At 45.3% G+C, this 16,461-nt stretch overlaps 1 protein-coding gene across 1 annotated transcript in view; it reads right to left on the bottom strand.

Annotated features, from left to right (window-relative positions):
* Window positions 1–9,817, bottom strand: part of LOC106610570 (dihydropyrimidinase-related protein 1) — a 17,774-nt gene extending 7,957 nt beyond the window's left edge. The window contains 9 exon segments of the mRNA XM_045723062.2: window positions 117–273; window positions 586–706; window positions 787–855; window positions 2,038–2,118; window positions 2,583–2,644; window positions 4,271–4,435; window positions 5,044–5,228; window positions 5,480–5,568; window positions 8,833–9,817. Coding sequence (XP_045579018.2) covers window positions 117–273; window positions 586–706; window positions 787–855; window positions 2,038–2,118; window positions 2,583–2,644; window positions 4,271–4,435; window positions 5,044–5,228; window positions 5,480–5,568; window positions 8,833–9,210 — 1,307 coding nt within the window. The 5' untranslated portion in view covers window positions 9,211–9,817.
* Between the last annotated feature and the right edge of the window lie 6,644 nt (window positions 9,818–16,461).

Genomic DNA, 16,461 nt, shown 5'->3' with positions numbered 1-16,461 from the left:
GTGTGTGTGTGTGTGTGTGTGTGTGTGTGTGTGTGGTGTGTGTGGTGTGTGTGTGTGTGTGTGTGTGTGTGTGTGTGTGTGTGTGTGTGTGTGTGTGTGTGTGTGTGTGGTCCTACCAGGCCAGCAGGTTGTGGAGGTGTTCTGGGGTGGTGGGGTCGGGGCTGAGCGGCGGTGATGTCACGTAGGCGGCGGCCTTGGCCCAGTTCTTGCTCCAATAGTGCGATCCGTCTGTGGCCAGGCTGGCTGTGATTGGCTCCCCAAACACAACGGAACCTGGTGGGAGGAGCCAACAACAGAACAGGTGAACATACCACAGCTGTATTCGCTAGAAAACAGAAGACAAAAAAATGAAATTGATTTGTCCAACAAAAAACTCTGGTATCTGCTGCCAGAGTTTCGGTTGCAGAACATTTTGCTAAAGCTAAGATTGACTTTGAATTTGGACTGAGTGACAGACAGACAGACAGACAGACAGACAGACAGACAGACAGACAGACAGACAGACAGACAGACAGACAGACAGACAGACAGACAGACAGACAGACAGACAGACAGACAGACAGACAGACAGACAGACAGACAGACCTCTCCTCCTGGCCTGGGTAATGGTGTCGGCAGCAGTCTTGCTCATCACCTTGGTGACGTAGACAGGACAGTTGACTCTGTTGCCGATGGTGATGGCACGGAACACTGCCTCCGCCTCCAGCTGTACCACAACACAACACATGTTAGGAAATGGACACACACACACACACACACACATAAGAACACACACACTCAAATCACCTCTTCAGGGTGACTCAGGGGGTGTCCCTCAGGTCCAGTGATTCCCATGCTGAGGACCTTCCTCTGTTCCTGGATCAGAATAAACATCATCACCATCATCACCATCATAATTATCATCACATTTATCATATTTATCAGAATTATAATATTTAGCATAATTATAATAGTTGTCATATTTTTCATAATTATCATAATTATCATAAATATAATATTTATCATATGTATCATTATTGTAATATTTATCATATGTATCATTATTATAATATGTATCATATTTATCATAAGTATAATAAAAAATATTATTTTTCAGAATTATCATAGTTATTATTATCATCTTCATCCTCCCATAATGTAATCATCATCATCATAATAACTGTACACAGTCAGACCTTATTTTTAATGTGTTACGACTGGGTTATAATGGGGTTATGACTGTACGACTGGGTTATAATGGGGTTATGACTGTAGGACTGGGTTATAATGGGGTTATGGCTGTAGGTCTGGGTTATAATGGGGTTATGACTGTAGGACTGGGTTATAATGGGGTTATGGCTGTAGGACTGGGTTATAATGGGGTTATGACTGTAGGACTGGGTTATAATGGGTTTATGACTGTAGGACTGGGTTATAATGAGGTTATGACTGTAGGACTGGGTTATAATGGGATTATGACTGTAGGACTGGGTTATAATGGGGTTATGACTGTAGGACTGGGTTATAATGGGTTTATGACTGTAGGACTGGGTTATAATGAGGTTATGACTGTAGGACTGGGTTATAATGGGGTTATGGACTGGGTTATAATGGGATTATGACTGTAGGACTGGGTTATAATGGGATTATGACTGTAGGACTGGGTTATAATGGGTTTATGACTGTAGAACTGGGTTATAATGGGGTTATGACTGTAGGACTGGGTTATAATGGGTTTATGACTGTAGGACTGGGTTATAATGAGGTTATGACTGTAGGACTGGGTTATAATGGGTTTATGACTGTAGAACTGGGTTATAATGGGGTTATGACTGTAGGACTGGGTTATAATGGGTTTATGACTGTAGGACTTGGTTATAATGAGGTTATGACTGTAGGACTGGGTTATAATGGGTTTGTGACTGTCGGACTGGGTTATAATGGGGTTGTGACTGTAGGACTGGGTTATAATGGGGTTGTGACTGTAGGACTGGGTTATAATGGGGTTATGACTGTAGGACTGGGTTATAATGGGGTTATGACTGTAGGACTGGGTACCTGAGCAATGAGGTCTCCGTTCTCAGCATGCAGCATCACCACAGCTCCCAACTCCTTCAGGAAGGAGAACACCTCGTACAACTAAGAGAGACACAGAGAGAGAGAGAGGGAGGGAGGGGAGAGGGAGAGAGGGAGGGGAGATGGCAAGAGGGAAGGGAGATGGAGAGAGAGAGAGGGGGAGAGAGGGGAGATGGAGAGAGGGGGTGGAGAGGAGAGGAAAGAGAGCGAGTGGGGAGAGAGAGGGGGAGAAGGGGACAGCAAGGAGAGGGGGAGGGAGGAAAGAGAGAAGAGGAGAGAGAGAGAGAGAGAGAGAGAGAGAGAGAGAGGGGGGGGGGGGCGAGAGAGTGAGTTGTGAGCGGGAGAGAGAGAGAAGAGAGCAGAAAGGTAGAGAGAGAAGAGAGAAGAGAGCAGAAGACAAAGGTAGAGAGAGAGAGGAGGGATGGTAAGAGATAATTATCATTACAGCACATAGAGTCGGTATGTTTTAATTTACCAGTGTGCAGCATATCATTATAATACATATGTCAATATGATATAAAACCAACCTGAGAGTCAGTCATCTGAAACGAATCCTTATAGGACATATACACCTGGAATGAGTTGATCCCTGAGAGAGAGAAAGGGAGGGAGGGAGGGAGGAAGGGAGGGAGAAGGAGGGAGAGGGAGGGAGGGAGAGAGAGAGGGAGAGAGAGGGAGAGAAATAAAGAGAGAGAGGGAGTGTGTATGAGATAGATAGATAGATAGATAGATAGATAGATAGATAGATAGATAGATAGATAGATAGATAGATAGATAGATAGATAGATAGATAGATAGATAGATAGATAGATAGATAGATAGATAGAAATAATGCACGCAGAGCAGAATTAGGCCGATACCCGCTAATTATCAAATTCCAGAAAAGAGTCGTTAAATTCTACAACCACCTAAAAGGAAGTGATTCCCAAACCTTCCATAACAAAGCCATCACCTACAGAGAGATGAGCCTGGAGAAGAGTCCCCTAAGCAAGCTGGTCCTGGGGCTCTGTTCACAAACACAAACAGACCTCACAGAGCCCCAGGACAGCAACACAATCAGACCCAAACTAATCATCAGAAAACAAAAAGATAATTACTTGAAAAAAACTGAGCAAACTAGAATGCTATTCGGCTCTAAACAGAGAGAACACTGTGGCAGAATACCTGACCACTGTGACTGACCCCAACTTAAGGAAATCTTTGACTATGTACAGACTCAGTGAGCATAGCCTTGCTATTGAGAAAGGCCGCCGTAGGCAGACCTGGCTCTCAAGAGAAGACAGGCTATGTGCAACACTGCCCACAAAATGAGGTGCAAACTGAGCTGCACTTCCTAACCTCCTGCCAAATGTATGACCATATTAGTGACACATATTTCCCTCAGATTACACAGATCCACAATTTTTTTTAAAAACAAACCCAATTTTGATAAACTCCCATATCTACTGGGTGAAAAACCACAGTGTGACATCACAGCAGCAAGATGTGTGACCTGTTGCCACAAGAAAAGGTCAACCAGTGAAGAACAAACACCATTGTAAATACAACCCATATTTATGTTTATTTATTTTCCCTTTTGTACTTTAACCATTTACACATCATTACAACACTGTATGTAGACATAATATGACATTTAAAATGTCTTTATTCTTTTGGAACTTCTGTGAGTGTAATGTTTACTGTTAATTTTTATTGTTTATTTCACTTTTGTTTATTATCTACTTCACTTGCTTTGGCGATGTTAACATTTGTTTCCCCATGCCAATAAAGTCCTTAAATTGAAATTGTATTGAAAGAGAGGGGGGGAGAGGTAGGGAGGGAGGAAGGAAGGAAGGGAGGGAGGGAGAGAGAGAGAGAGAGAGAGAGAGAGAGAGAGAGGGGGGGGGGGGGGGAGGGAGGGTCGGAGGGAGAGAGACACAGAGAGAGAGAGGGGGGGAGGGAGAGGGAGAGAGGGGAGGGGAAGGGGGAGAAGAGGGAGAGCGAGAGAGAGAGGGGGGAGGGAGGGTCAGAGGTAGAGAGACACAGAGAGAGAGAGGGTAGGAGTGAGAGAGAGGGAGGGAGGGAGGGAGGGAGGGAGGGAGGGAGGGAGGGAGGGAGGGAGGGAGGGAGGGAGGGAGGGAGGGAGGGAGGGAGGGGGAGAAGAGGTAGAGCGAGAGAGAGAGCAGAAGAAAAGACAGAAGACACTGATCCAATCAACCGATCAGGTGATCAATACCTTTCTCCTGCACCAGAACCTCCAGCTCATCCTTGACCCCCGGGTGCCAGTGTGGCAGGTCGACATGCAGCGAGTAGTCACAGCAACACTTCCTGTCAGCTGACTCCTGCCAGCGCTCAAACGCTTCCAGCAGGCTGTCACCCAGCTGAGGAGTCACATGGTCAACTGGGGGGGTCAGGGGTCAGAGGTTAGAGGCCACAGGATGTTAAAGGTTCAACTTTCAACTTTATCCCAGAGGGCAAAGCGGCGCTCATTAGACATAAAAATTATGTGGGAATGTGTATGTGCGTGTGTTTGTTTGTGTGTGTGTATGTGCGTGTGTGTATGGGTGTGTGTATGTGTGTGCGTGTATGTGCGTGTGTGTGTATGTATGTGCGTGTGTGTGTATGTGTGTGCGTGTATGTGCATGTGTGTGTATGTGTGTATGTGTGTATGTGCGTGTGTGTGTATGTGTGTGTGTATGTGTGTATGTGTGTATCTGTGTGTGTGTGAAACTGACTCCTCAGCCTGCTAGCTGTTGATTGGCTAGACACTCTGGAGAGAGGAGGTGAGCTTATTAAGTACGCTCCGAATAAGGAGGAAGTGGTTCTGACTGAGCAGGCCACGTGACGTCTGTAAAACCTGACTGTGTGTGTGTGTGTGTGTGTGTGTGTGTGTGTGTGTGTGTGTGTGTGTGTGTGTGTGTATGTGTGTGTGTGTGTGTGTGTGTGTGTGTGTGTGTGTGTGTGTGTGTGTGTGTGTGTGTGTGTGTGTGTGTGTGTGTCCCCACTCACTGATCATGGTGGTGCCCCCGGCCAGCCCGGCCCTGCTGCCCAGGTAGAAGTCGTCTACAGGTGGACAGCCCAGGTGAGGCTTCATCAGACAGGTGTTCACATCTATACCTCCAGGTATCACCAGACCTCCATTCACCTCCAGCACCCTCACATCATCAGGTACCTCCAGGTTATCACCCACCTGTCTATAGAGGAGAGGGAGATCAGAGGTTTGACGGGTGGCAGAGGGAGTGAGGAGGGGGATGGGGGAGGTAAGGGGGGAGAGAGGAGGGTTAGGAGAGATCAGAGGTTTGACGGGTGGCAGAGGGAGTGAGGAGGGGGATGGGGGAGGTAAGGGGGGAGAGTGAAGATGGTTAGGAGAAATTAGAGGAGGAGGCGAGGATAGAGGAAGTGAGGAATCAAGGAAATGCATTTTGAGATTCTCCCATGTACTTACTTTATAAGGCCATCTTCCACATAGACGTCTGCATACTGAGACAGGTCGTCATTCACCACACGACCCCCTTTAATCAGCAACCTCTCACTCTACACACAGGATGGAGGGAGGGATGGAGAGAGGAGAGAGAGATAGAGAGGAAGAGAGACGAGAGAGAGAGTGAGCGAGAGAGAGAGATAGAGAGAGAGAGAGAAAGCGAGAGAGAGAGAGAGAGTGATAGAGCGCGAGAGAGGGTAAGAGAGAGAGAGAGAGAAAGCGAGAGAGAGAGCGAGAGAGAAAGAGAGAGAGAGAGAGAGAGAGAGAGAGAGAGAGAGAGAGAGAGGAAGAAAGGAGAGATGGAGAGAGAGAGAGCGAGAGAGAGAGAGAGAGAGAGAGATAGAGAGGAAGAGAGACGAGAGAGAGAGTGAGCGAGAGAGAGAGATAGAGAGAGAGAGAGAAAGCGAGAGAGAGAGAGAGAGTGATAGAGCGCGAGAGAGGGTAAGAGAGAGAGAGAGAGAAAGCGAGAGAGAGAGCGAGAGAGAAAGAGAGAGAGAGAGAGAGAGAGAGAGAGAGAGAGAGAGAGAGAGAGGAAGAAAGGAGAGATGGAGAGAGAGAGAGCGAGAGAGAGAGAGAGAGAGAGAGAGAGAGAGAGAGAGAGAGAGGAAGAGAGGAGAGATGGAGAGAGAGAGAGAGAGAGAGGAAGAGAGGAGAGATGGAGAGAGAGAGAGAGAGAGAGGAAGAGAGGAGAGATGGAGAGAGAGAGAGAGAGAGAGAGGAAGAGAGGAGAGATGGAGAGAGAGAGAGAGAGAGAGGAAGAGAGGAGAGATGGAGAGACAGAGACAAAGTGAGACTGTTTTCAGTCATGATATTATGATATTATTGATAATAACTTATTGAAACAACAACTATAGGAACCGATGCTACTAGGAAGGATGTGTTTTCTCCTGATCTTCTGCCATCTCCCGTCATCAAGGATACACAGCTACAGATAGCGCCCTGCCCCGGGAGAAAGATGTTACGTCTCCATGGCAACCTAGCCGTCTATCTTCCCTGGTGCTGTATCCTACCGTCTACTGGCTGAAGTGTTACCATGGAGATACGACTGTTTGGAGCATCACACTGTCTCTCTGCTTGCAATTTTTTTTTTTCACAACCCAGGCTAGGACTGGTCATCCCTACTGCCTCTGATCTGGAGGACTCACTAAACAGAGAACATCCCTGGTCATCCCTACTGCCTCTGATCTGGAGGACTCACTAAACAGAGAACATCCCTGGTCATCCCTACTGCCTCTGATCTGGAGGACTCACTAAACAGAGAACATCCCTGGTCATCCCTACTGCCTCTGATCTGGAGGACTCACTAAACAGAGAACATCCCTGGTCATCCCTACTGCCTCTGATCTGGAGGACTCACTAAACAGAGAACATCCCTGGTCATCACTACTGCCTCTGATCTGGAGGACTCACTAAACAGAGAACATCCCTGGTCATCCCTACTGCCTCTGATCTGGAGGACTCACTAAACAGAGAACATCCCTGGTCATCCCTACTGCCTCTGATCTGGTGGACTCACTAAACACAAATGCTTAGTTCGTAAATGATGTGTGAGTGTTGGAGTGTTCCCCTGGGTGTCTGTACATTTAAAATGTAAAATAAAATGGTGCCGTCTGGTTTGCTTAATAGAAGGAATTTGAAATGATTTATACTTTTACTTTTGATACTTAAGTATATTTAAAACCAAATACTATTAGATGTTTACTCAAGTAGTATTTTACTGAGTGACTCAAGTATGACAATTGGGTACCACTGCCACTATATCCAAACATTACCAAGAATCCTGAAAGCTGTGCATGTATTGAAATCATAGTTTTATTCAATGTTTTACACCATTTAAATAGCTAGTTGCATGGAATGTTTTCTGAATGAACCAACCAGGATATCCCCTGTCAGAATAAAACCAAGACAGATCTGTATCCACAAGATCACCTCAAATCAGTCTTCCCTGTTGCTCTCTCTCTCTCTCTCTCTCTCTGTCTCTCTCTGTCTCTCTCTCTCTCTCTCTCTCTCTCTCTCTCTACCTCTGTCTCTCTCTCTCTCTCTCTCTACCTCTGTCTCTCTCTCTCACACTCGCTACCTCTGTCTCTCTCTCTCTCTCTCTCCCTCTCTCTCTCTGTCTCACACACTCTCTATCCATGTCTCTCTCTCTCTCTCTCTCTCTCTCTCTCTCTCTCTCTCTCTCTCTCTCTCTCTCTCTCCCCAGAGTCCAGACTATTGTCTTACTCCTTCCAACCTGCAGCACTACATACGTCAGATTGTCACTCAGTGTAAATCCCTGATAACAACTCAACTATGTCAGATAGAAACAGGGCAGAGAACAGACGCATTGACTTGACACGTCGCGGCAGAAATGGTCCAAAATGATCTCCGCGATTGGAGTGTATCATTAAGCGGCCTGGCTGGCTGACATGGCGGAGAGTGAGCCAGGGCAGACATCACACAGGCCTTCTACTCAAACTGCTTGCTATCATCCGGCGACACTAAGAATGTAATCCCCGCCAAGGGTATCAGGAGCAGGGATTTATCTAGCCGAGGCTACAGCTTGGCAGCAGCAGCATTACCGCCCTGTCGGCCTCAACAACCTCAGCGTTCCTTTAGTCTAGGCTACAGTCATTGTTTTCTCTGTAGAACAGAATATAAGAAACAAAAACTAGCTCATGTTTGTAAACCTGTAGTCTATAGTCTCCCTAGCAACGTCCAGCGGCGACAGGTAAGGCTAAGAATGTGGTGCTGAAATGGACAGCGCCGTTTGTTCGCCTGTTGACCGAACACAATGGCTATTCCGCGCTAGACAGCCAGCCAACCCGTCCGGCTGCCAGCCCCGCCAGGTGGGAGTCTTACCGGAAGGTGGGGGATACCATTCCCCTGGTGGTCAGTTCCGGACATGCTCTCTCTCTCTCTCTCTCTCTCTCTCTCTCTTTTCCCGCAGCCAGTGAACTCAGAGGCGGGTAGAACAGTACCTCCTTTTGTCTTCGCGTGCAGTGCTGTCAGAGCAGCCGCGATGTTCCGTGTGTGTGTGTGTGTGTGTGTGTGTGTGTGTGTGTGTGTGTGTGTGTGTGACAGAAGCCGCGATAGCTGTCAAAACGGCGCTGTTCAATTCATCACCACACGTAGCCTAATAGCCTACCTGGCCGCCACCGGTTCCGGTGATATGGGCAGCCCGGGAAATCTGCGTAGCCTATTTTTAGGAACAGCCTAGCTGACGTCACTGCAGTGCAGAACAGAGTATCTACACATGGAAATGTTGCATCCACAAGCGATTTGCCCTACTTTTAATCAACATGAACATGGAGCGAGAGAAATCAGTTTTACCCTACCTTTCCATTCTTCTGACCGGAGTGACACTGCCTCCCTGCCGGGTACTCAATCTCCACACCCGGCTTCACATCCTCTCTCTCCCCGGGTGAGCTGACCTGAGAACCGACCCCCCGGACCTCACTGGCCTCACTAGCCGTCTCAGGAACGTCGCCACCGGAGTGGTCGAGGAGCCTGTCCCGACTGACGCTCCTGGGAGTCCTGGTTCCTCTCCTTCCCGCTGCAAAGTTATCACAGTCTACAGTCTTACTGTCGCAGGCGCCATCCCCCGAGGAAAACATCCCGTAGGATTTCCGTTGGTTCGGCCCGGTTGTAATCGTTCCTGCCAGGTAGACCGGCAGCTCGTTCTCCCGGTTCCACTGCCTCCTGCAGTCAGACATGATAACGACCGTATCTATTGCCTATCTACTCACATAAATAAGAACAACTGTTCTTATGTAACAACTGTTCTTATGTAAAAAGGTTTGAGATCTGATCGGTTAAATGAGCCAGTCTTTTTACTCCGTTGTCGACGGTCTCGCGCTGCAAAGCACCTGTGTTTTGGTGCGACGTGAACTTTGATGCGTCTCTTGGACGGTTATGATGATGACGATGATGATGTAGTGCTCTAGTTTCTATCGGAGGCAGAGAGAGAGAGGGGGGGGGGATGGAGAGAGGGAGAGAGAGAGAGAGGGAGAAAGAGAGAGAGAACGAGAGAGGGAGAAAGAGAGATAGAGGGAGAAAGAGAGAGAGAGTGAGAGAGAGAAGGAGAGAGAGCGAGAGAGTGAGAGAACGAGAGAAAGGGAGAGAGAGAGAGAGAGAGAGAGAGAGAGAGAGAGAGAGAGTGAGAGAGAGAGAGAGAGAGAATGAGAGAGAAAGGGAGAGAGAAAGGGAGAGAGAGAAGGAGAGAGAGGGAGAAAGCGAGAGAGTGAGAGAGAGAATGAGAGAGAAAGGGAGAGAGAGTGAGCACTGTGTCACAGCTGGAGCCAGTTGGAGATGAAGGACTGGAGTTCTGCAGACACCCCCACCCCACCTCCTCCTCTCCTCTCTCTCTTCCACCCTCTTTACCCCCTTTCTCCCCCTCCCTCTATCCCTCTCTGTATCTCTCTTTCTCCCTGAATCTCCCCCTCCTTCCCCCCTCTCTAATAGAATGGCTGTTGATAGGCTGACATCAAAACATCCAGGGATTAACTAGTGACCCACATCTGGACTGAACAGACTGAGCCCTCTCTGTCTCTTCTCTGTCTCCTCTCTGTCTCCTCTCTGTCTCCTCTCTGTCTCCTGTCTGTCTCCTCTCTGTCTCCTGTCTGTCTCCTCTCTGTCTCCTCTCTGTCTCCTGTCTGTCTCCTGTCTGTCTCCTCTCTGTCTCCTCTCTGTCTCCTCTCTGTCTCCTGTCTGTCTCCTCTCTGTCTCCTGTCTGTCTCCTCTCTGTCTCCTCTCTGTCTCCTGTCTGTCTCCTCTCTGTCTCCTCTCTGTCTCCTGTCTGTCTCCTCTCTGTCTCCTCTCTGTCTCCTGTCTGTCTCCTGTCTGTCTCCTGTCTGTCTCCTCTCTGTCTCCTCTCTGTCTCCTCTCTGTCTCCTGTCTGTCTCCTCTCTGTCTCCTCTCTGTCTCCTCTCTGTTGTGTGACTGTGTGTCTGAGTGTCTGTCTCCTGTCTGCTGTGTGACTGAGTGTGACTGTGTGTGAGTGTCTGTCTCCTGTCTGTCTCCCGTCTGTCTCCTGTCTGCTGTGTGACTGAGTGTGACTGTGTGTGTGAGTGTCTGTCTCCTGTCTGTCTCCTGTCTGCTGTGTGACTGTGTGTGTGAGTGTCTGTCTTGTGTCTGTTGTGTGTCTGCTGTGTGACTGTGTGTGTGAGTGTCTTTGACGTGTCTGCTGTTTGTCAGTGTCGTGTCCGTGCACTGTGGATGTCCACATATTTGAACAGTTGCTAGTTTCTGGGTTTCCTATTTTCTAGTGATGTTTTGACCATTGATTGTCCAGGTGTTGCCTGGACTAGACAGTCAACTGTCAAACAAACACTGCAGAGCCTCAAAAACATGGTTGAAACGGTGATTTGGATGGCTGGTCAGTCCTTGCATCCATAGCTCTGTATAAATCTGTCCCTGTTTACAGTGTCGGGGTGATCCCCTTAGCTGTTGTCTGAACTGCTGAATGGTCTGGCTGGAGCAACACCACTCTGTACTGCTGCGTCTCAAACAGCACCCTATTCAGTATATAGTGCACTACTTCTGACCAAGGTATAAGGAATACGTTTCCATTTGGGATGCACACACACGCACAAACACACAAATACACACACACACACAAACACACAAATACACAGACACACACACACACACAAATACACAGACACACGTTGGTAAATCAGACCAGAACAGAGACAGGCGCTGTCTTTTCAGCACCACTCGTAACCACTTCCCCAACGTCAACAAGTACAGAGGATTCCTAAAGCAGCAACACTGCATATTCTCAAAGGACACGTAACCATCATACTGTGTTCTTTTACAGGTTCATGTGTTCTATTTACAGGATCATGTGTTCTATTTACAGGTTAATATGTTCTATTTACAGGTTAATATGTTCTATTTACAGGTTAATATGTTCTATTTACAGGTTCATGTGTTCTATTTACATTTAATGTGTTCTATTTTACAGGTTAATATGTTCTATTTACAGGTTAATATGTTCTATTTACAGGTTAATATGTTCTATTTACAGGTTCATGTGTTCTATTTACATTTAATGTGTTCTATTTACAGGTTAATGTGTTCTATTTATATTTAATGTGTTTTATTTACAGGTTAATGTGTTCTATTTACAGGTGAATGTGTTCTATTTACATTTAATGTGTTCTATTTACAGGTTAATGTGTTCTATTTATATTTAATGTGTTCTATTTACATTTAATATGTTCTATTTACAGGTTCATGTGTTCTATTTACATTTAATGTGTTCTATTTACAGGTTAATGTGTTCAATTTACATGTTAATGTGTTCTATTTACAGGTTAATGTGTTCTATTTACAGGTTCATGTGTTCTATTTACAGGTTAATATGTTCTATTTACATTTAATGTGTTCTATTTACAGGTTCATGTGTTCTATTTACAGGTTAATGTGTTCTATTTACAGGTTAATGTGTTCTATTTACATTTAATGTGTTCTATTTACAGGTTCATGTGTTCTATTTACATTTAATGTGTTCTATTTACAGGTTAATGTGTTCTATTTACATTTAATGTGTTCTATTTACAGGTTCATGTGTTCTATTTACAGGTTAATATGTTCTATTTACATTTAATGTGTTCTATTTACAGGTTAATATGTTCTATTTACATTTAATGTGTTCTATTTACAGGTTCATGTGTTCTATTTATACACTGCTCAAAAAAATAAAGGGAACACTTAAACAACACAATGTAACTCCAAGTCAATCACACTTCTGTGAAATCAAACTGTCCACTTAGGAAGCAACATTGATTGACAATAAATGTCACATGCTGTTGTGCAAATAGGATAGACAACAGGTGGAAATTATAGACAATTAGCAAGACACCCCCAATAAAGGAGTGGTTCTGCAGGTGGGGACCACAGACCACTTCTCAGTTCCTATGCTTCCTGGCTGATGTTTTGGTCACTTTTGAATGCTGGCGGTGCTTTCACTCTAGTGGTAGCATGAGACAGAGTCCACAACCCACACAAGTGGCTCAGGTAGTGCAGCTCATCCAGGATGGCACATCAATGCGAGCTGTGGCAAGAAGGTTTGCTGTGTCTGTCAGCGTAGTGTCCAGAGCATGGAGGCGCTACCAGGAGACAGGCCAGTACATCAGGAGACGTGGAGGAGGCCGTAGGAGGACAACAACCCAGCAGCAGGACCGCTACCTCCGCCTTTGTGTAAGGAGGAGCAGGAGGAGCACTGCCAGAGCCCTGCAAAATGACCTCCAGCAGGCCACAAATGTGCATGTGTCTGCTCAAACGGTCAGAAACAGACTCCATGAGGGTGGTATGAGGGCCCGACGTCCACAGGTGGGGGTTGTGCTTACAGCCCAACACCGTGCAGGATGTTTGGCATTTGCCAGAGAACACCAAGATTGGCAAATTCGCCACTGGCGCCCTGTGCTCTTCACAGATGAAAGCAGGTTCACACTGAGCACATGACGGATGTGACAGTCTGGAGACGCCGTGGAAAACGTTCTGCTGCCTGCAACATCCTCCAGCATGACCGGTTTGGGGGTGGGTCAGTCATGGTGTGGGGTGGCATTTCTTTGGGGGGCCGCACAGCCCTCCATGTGCTCGCCAGAGGTAGCCTGACTGCCATTAGGTACCGAGATGAGATCCTCAGACCCCTTGTGAGACCATATGCTGGTGCGGTTGGCCCTGGGTTCCTCCTAATGCAAGATAATGCTAGACCTCATGTGGCTGGAGTGTGTCAGCAGTTCCTGCAAGAGGAAGGCATTGATGCTATGGATCGGCCCGCCCGTTCCCCAGACCTGAATCTAATTGAGCACATCTGGGACATCATGTCTCGCTCCATCCACCAACGCCACGTTGCACCACAGACTGTCCAGGAGTTGGCGGATGCTTTAGTCCAGGTCTGGGAGGAGATCCCTCAGGAGACCATCCGCCACCTCATCAGGAGCATGCCCAGGCGTTGTAGGGAGGTCATACAGGCACGTGGAGGCCACACACACTACTGAGCCTCATTTTGACTTGTTTTAAGGACATTACATCAAAGTTGGATCAGCCTGTAGTGTGGTTTTCCACTTTAATTTTGAGTGTGACTCCAAATCCAGACCTCCATGGGTTGATAAATTGGATTACCATTGATTATTTTTGTGTGATTTTGTTGTCAGCACATTCAACTATGTAAAGAAAAAAGTATTTAATAAGATTATTTCTTTCATTCAGATCTAGGATGTGTTGTTTAAGTGTTCCCTTTATTTTTTTGAGCAGAATATTTAATGTGTTCTATTTACATGTTATGTGTGTTTATTAGGGATCCCCATTAGCTGCTGCCAAGCCAGGAATTTGTATTTGTGTGTCTTTATTAGGGATCCCCATTAGCTGCTGCCAAGACAGGAATTTGTATTTGTGTGTCTTTATTAAGGATCCCCATTAGCTGCTGCCAAGGCAGGAATTTGTGGAATTTGTGTGTTTCCTAATCTTCACAGTTAAAACTTCTTATGGCTTGAATCCCATTAGCGGGATCGATATGACGACAGCCAGTGAAAGTGCAGGGCGGCAAATTCAAAACAACAAAAATCTCATAATTAAAATTCCTCAAACATACAACTATTATATCCCATTTTAAAGCTTTACATCTTGTTAATCCAGCCACAGTGTCTGATTTCAAAAAGGCTTTATGGCGAAAGCAAAACATATGATTATGTAAGGTCAGCGCCTACACACACAAAAACACAGCCATTTTCCAGAGAAAGAGAGGAGTCACAAAAAGCAGAAATAGAGAGAAAATTAATCACTAACCTTTGATGATCTTCATCAGATGACACTCATAGGACTTCATGTTACACAATACATGTATGTTTTGTTCGATAAAGTTCATATTTATATCCAAAAATCTCAGTTTACATTGGCGCGTTTTGTTCAGTAATCTTTTGCCTCCAAAATATCCTGTGATTTTGCAGAGAGCCACATCAATTTACAGAAATGTATCATAAATGTTCATGAAAATACAAGTGTTATACATGGAACTTTAGATAAACTTCTCCTTAATGCAACCGCTGTGTCAGATTTCAAAAAAGCTTTACCGAAAAAGCAATAATCTGAGTACGGCGCTCAGACACAAAAACATGCCAAGCAATATATCCGCCATGTTGGAGTCAACAATAGTCAGAAATAGCATTATAAATATTCACTTACCTTTGATGATCTTCATCAGAATGCACTCCCAGGAATCCCAGTTCCACAATAAATGTTTGTTTTGTTCGATAAAGTCCATCCTTTATGTCCAAATACCTCCTTTTTGTTCGCGCCTTCAGTTCACAAATCCAAATTCAGGACGCACAGGTCAGACGAAAACTAAAAAATGTCCATTACAGTTCGTAGAAACATGTCAAACGATGTATAGAATCAATCTTTAGGATGTTTTTATCGTAAATCCGTAATAAAGTTTCAACCGGAGAAATCCTTTGTCTTCAAAAAATGCTATGGAACTGAGGTACCTCTCACGTGAGCGCGCATGCCTGAGGCTCATGCCCTGCTGGCAGTGTTCTGACTCCAGGAGCTCTTATTCATCCCCACTTTACAGTAGAAGCCTCAAACAAGGTTCTAAAGACTGTTGACATCTAGTGGAAGCCTTAGGAAGTGCAAAATGACCCCACCGACACTGTAGTGTGGATAGGGAATTAATTGAATCCTACAGACCACTTCCTGTTTGGATTTTTTCTCAGGTTTTTGCCTGCCATATGAGTTCTGTTATACTCACAGACATCATTCAAACAGTTTTAGAAACTTCAGAGTGTTTTCTATCCAAATAATATGCATATCTTAGTTCCTGGGAGTGAGTAGCAGGCAGTTTACTCTGGGCACGTCAGTCATCCAAGCTACTCAATACTGCCACCATCCATAAGAAGTTAAAACCAAAGAACAACATCTATCTGGTAAAGTCCACTAAACATAGTTTACAGAAAGTATACACCCCTCTGGGATTTATTCACATTTTATTGTGTTACAAAGTAGGATCAACACTTATTTAGTTGTAATATTTTTGTCAACACAATATACTCTGTAATGTCAAAGTGGAAGAAAAATTCGAAACATTTTTTAAAAAGATTAATGACAATAAAATACTAATATACCTTGATTAGATAAATACACTCTTAGAAAAAAGGGTTAAGTTCTTTGGCTGTCCCCATAGCAGAACCATATTGGGTTCGATGTAGAACCTTTTTTGATTCCAGGTATAACCCTTTTGGGTTCCATGTAGGACCCTTTCTACAGAGGGTTCTACATGGAACCAAAAAGGGTTATTCCTATGCCTAGTTTTCTTTTCAAAATTCTTCTAGTTCTGTCAAGATGCTGGGGATCATGACTAAACAGCAAAATTCAAGTCTTGCCATAGATTTTCAAGCAGATTTAAGTCAAAACTGTAACTTGGCCACTCAGGAACACTTGGCCTTGTGTTGTAGGTTATTGTCCTGTTGAAAGTTGAATTCCTCTCCCAGTGTCTGGTGTAAAGCAGACTGAAGCAGGTTTTCCTCTAGGAGTTTGTCTGTTCTTAGCTCCATTCCATTTTTTTTATCCTGAAAAATTCCCCAGTATTTGCTGATGACAAGCATACCCATACCACGATGCAGCCACCAACAAACAAAAAAATAAGGAGGCAGTTACTCAGTGATGTGTTGGATTTGCCCCAAACATGAGGCTTTGCATTTGGGCCAAAAAGTGTATTTGTTTGCCATGTTCTTTTCCTTCAGTATTACTTTAATGCCTTGATGCATACAAGCTGCATGTTTTGGAATATTTATATTCTGTATATTCTTTTCACTCTATCATTTAGGTCGTTATTGTGAAGTCACAACAATGTTGTTGATCCATCCTCAGTTTTCTCCAATCACAGACATTGAACTCTGTAACTGTTTTAAAATCACCAATGATGTCACGGATCCCTCCGGAACTGTCATCACGCACACCTG

This window comes from Salmo salar, chromosome 08 (genome assembly GCF_965601325.2).
Source record: "Salmo salar chromosome 08, fSalSal1, whole genome shotgun sequence".
In the NCBI taxonomy this organism is placed as follows: domain Eukaryota; kingdom Metazoa; phylum Chordata; class Actinopteri; order Salmoniformes; family Salmonidae; genus Salmo; species Salmo salar.
The sequence above is the reverse complement of the archived record's forward strand: the minus strand, read 5'-3'. Positions and strand labels throughout refer to the sequence as shown.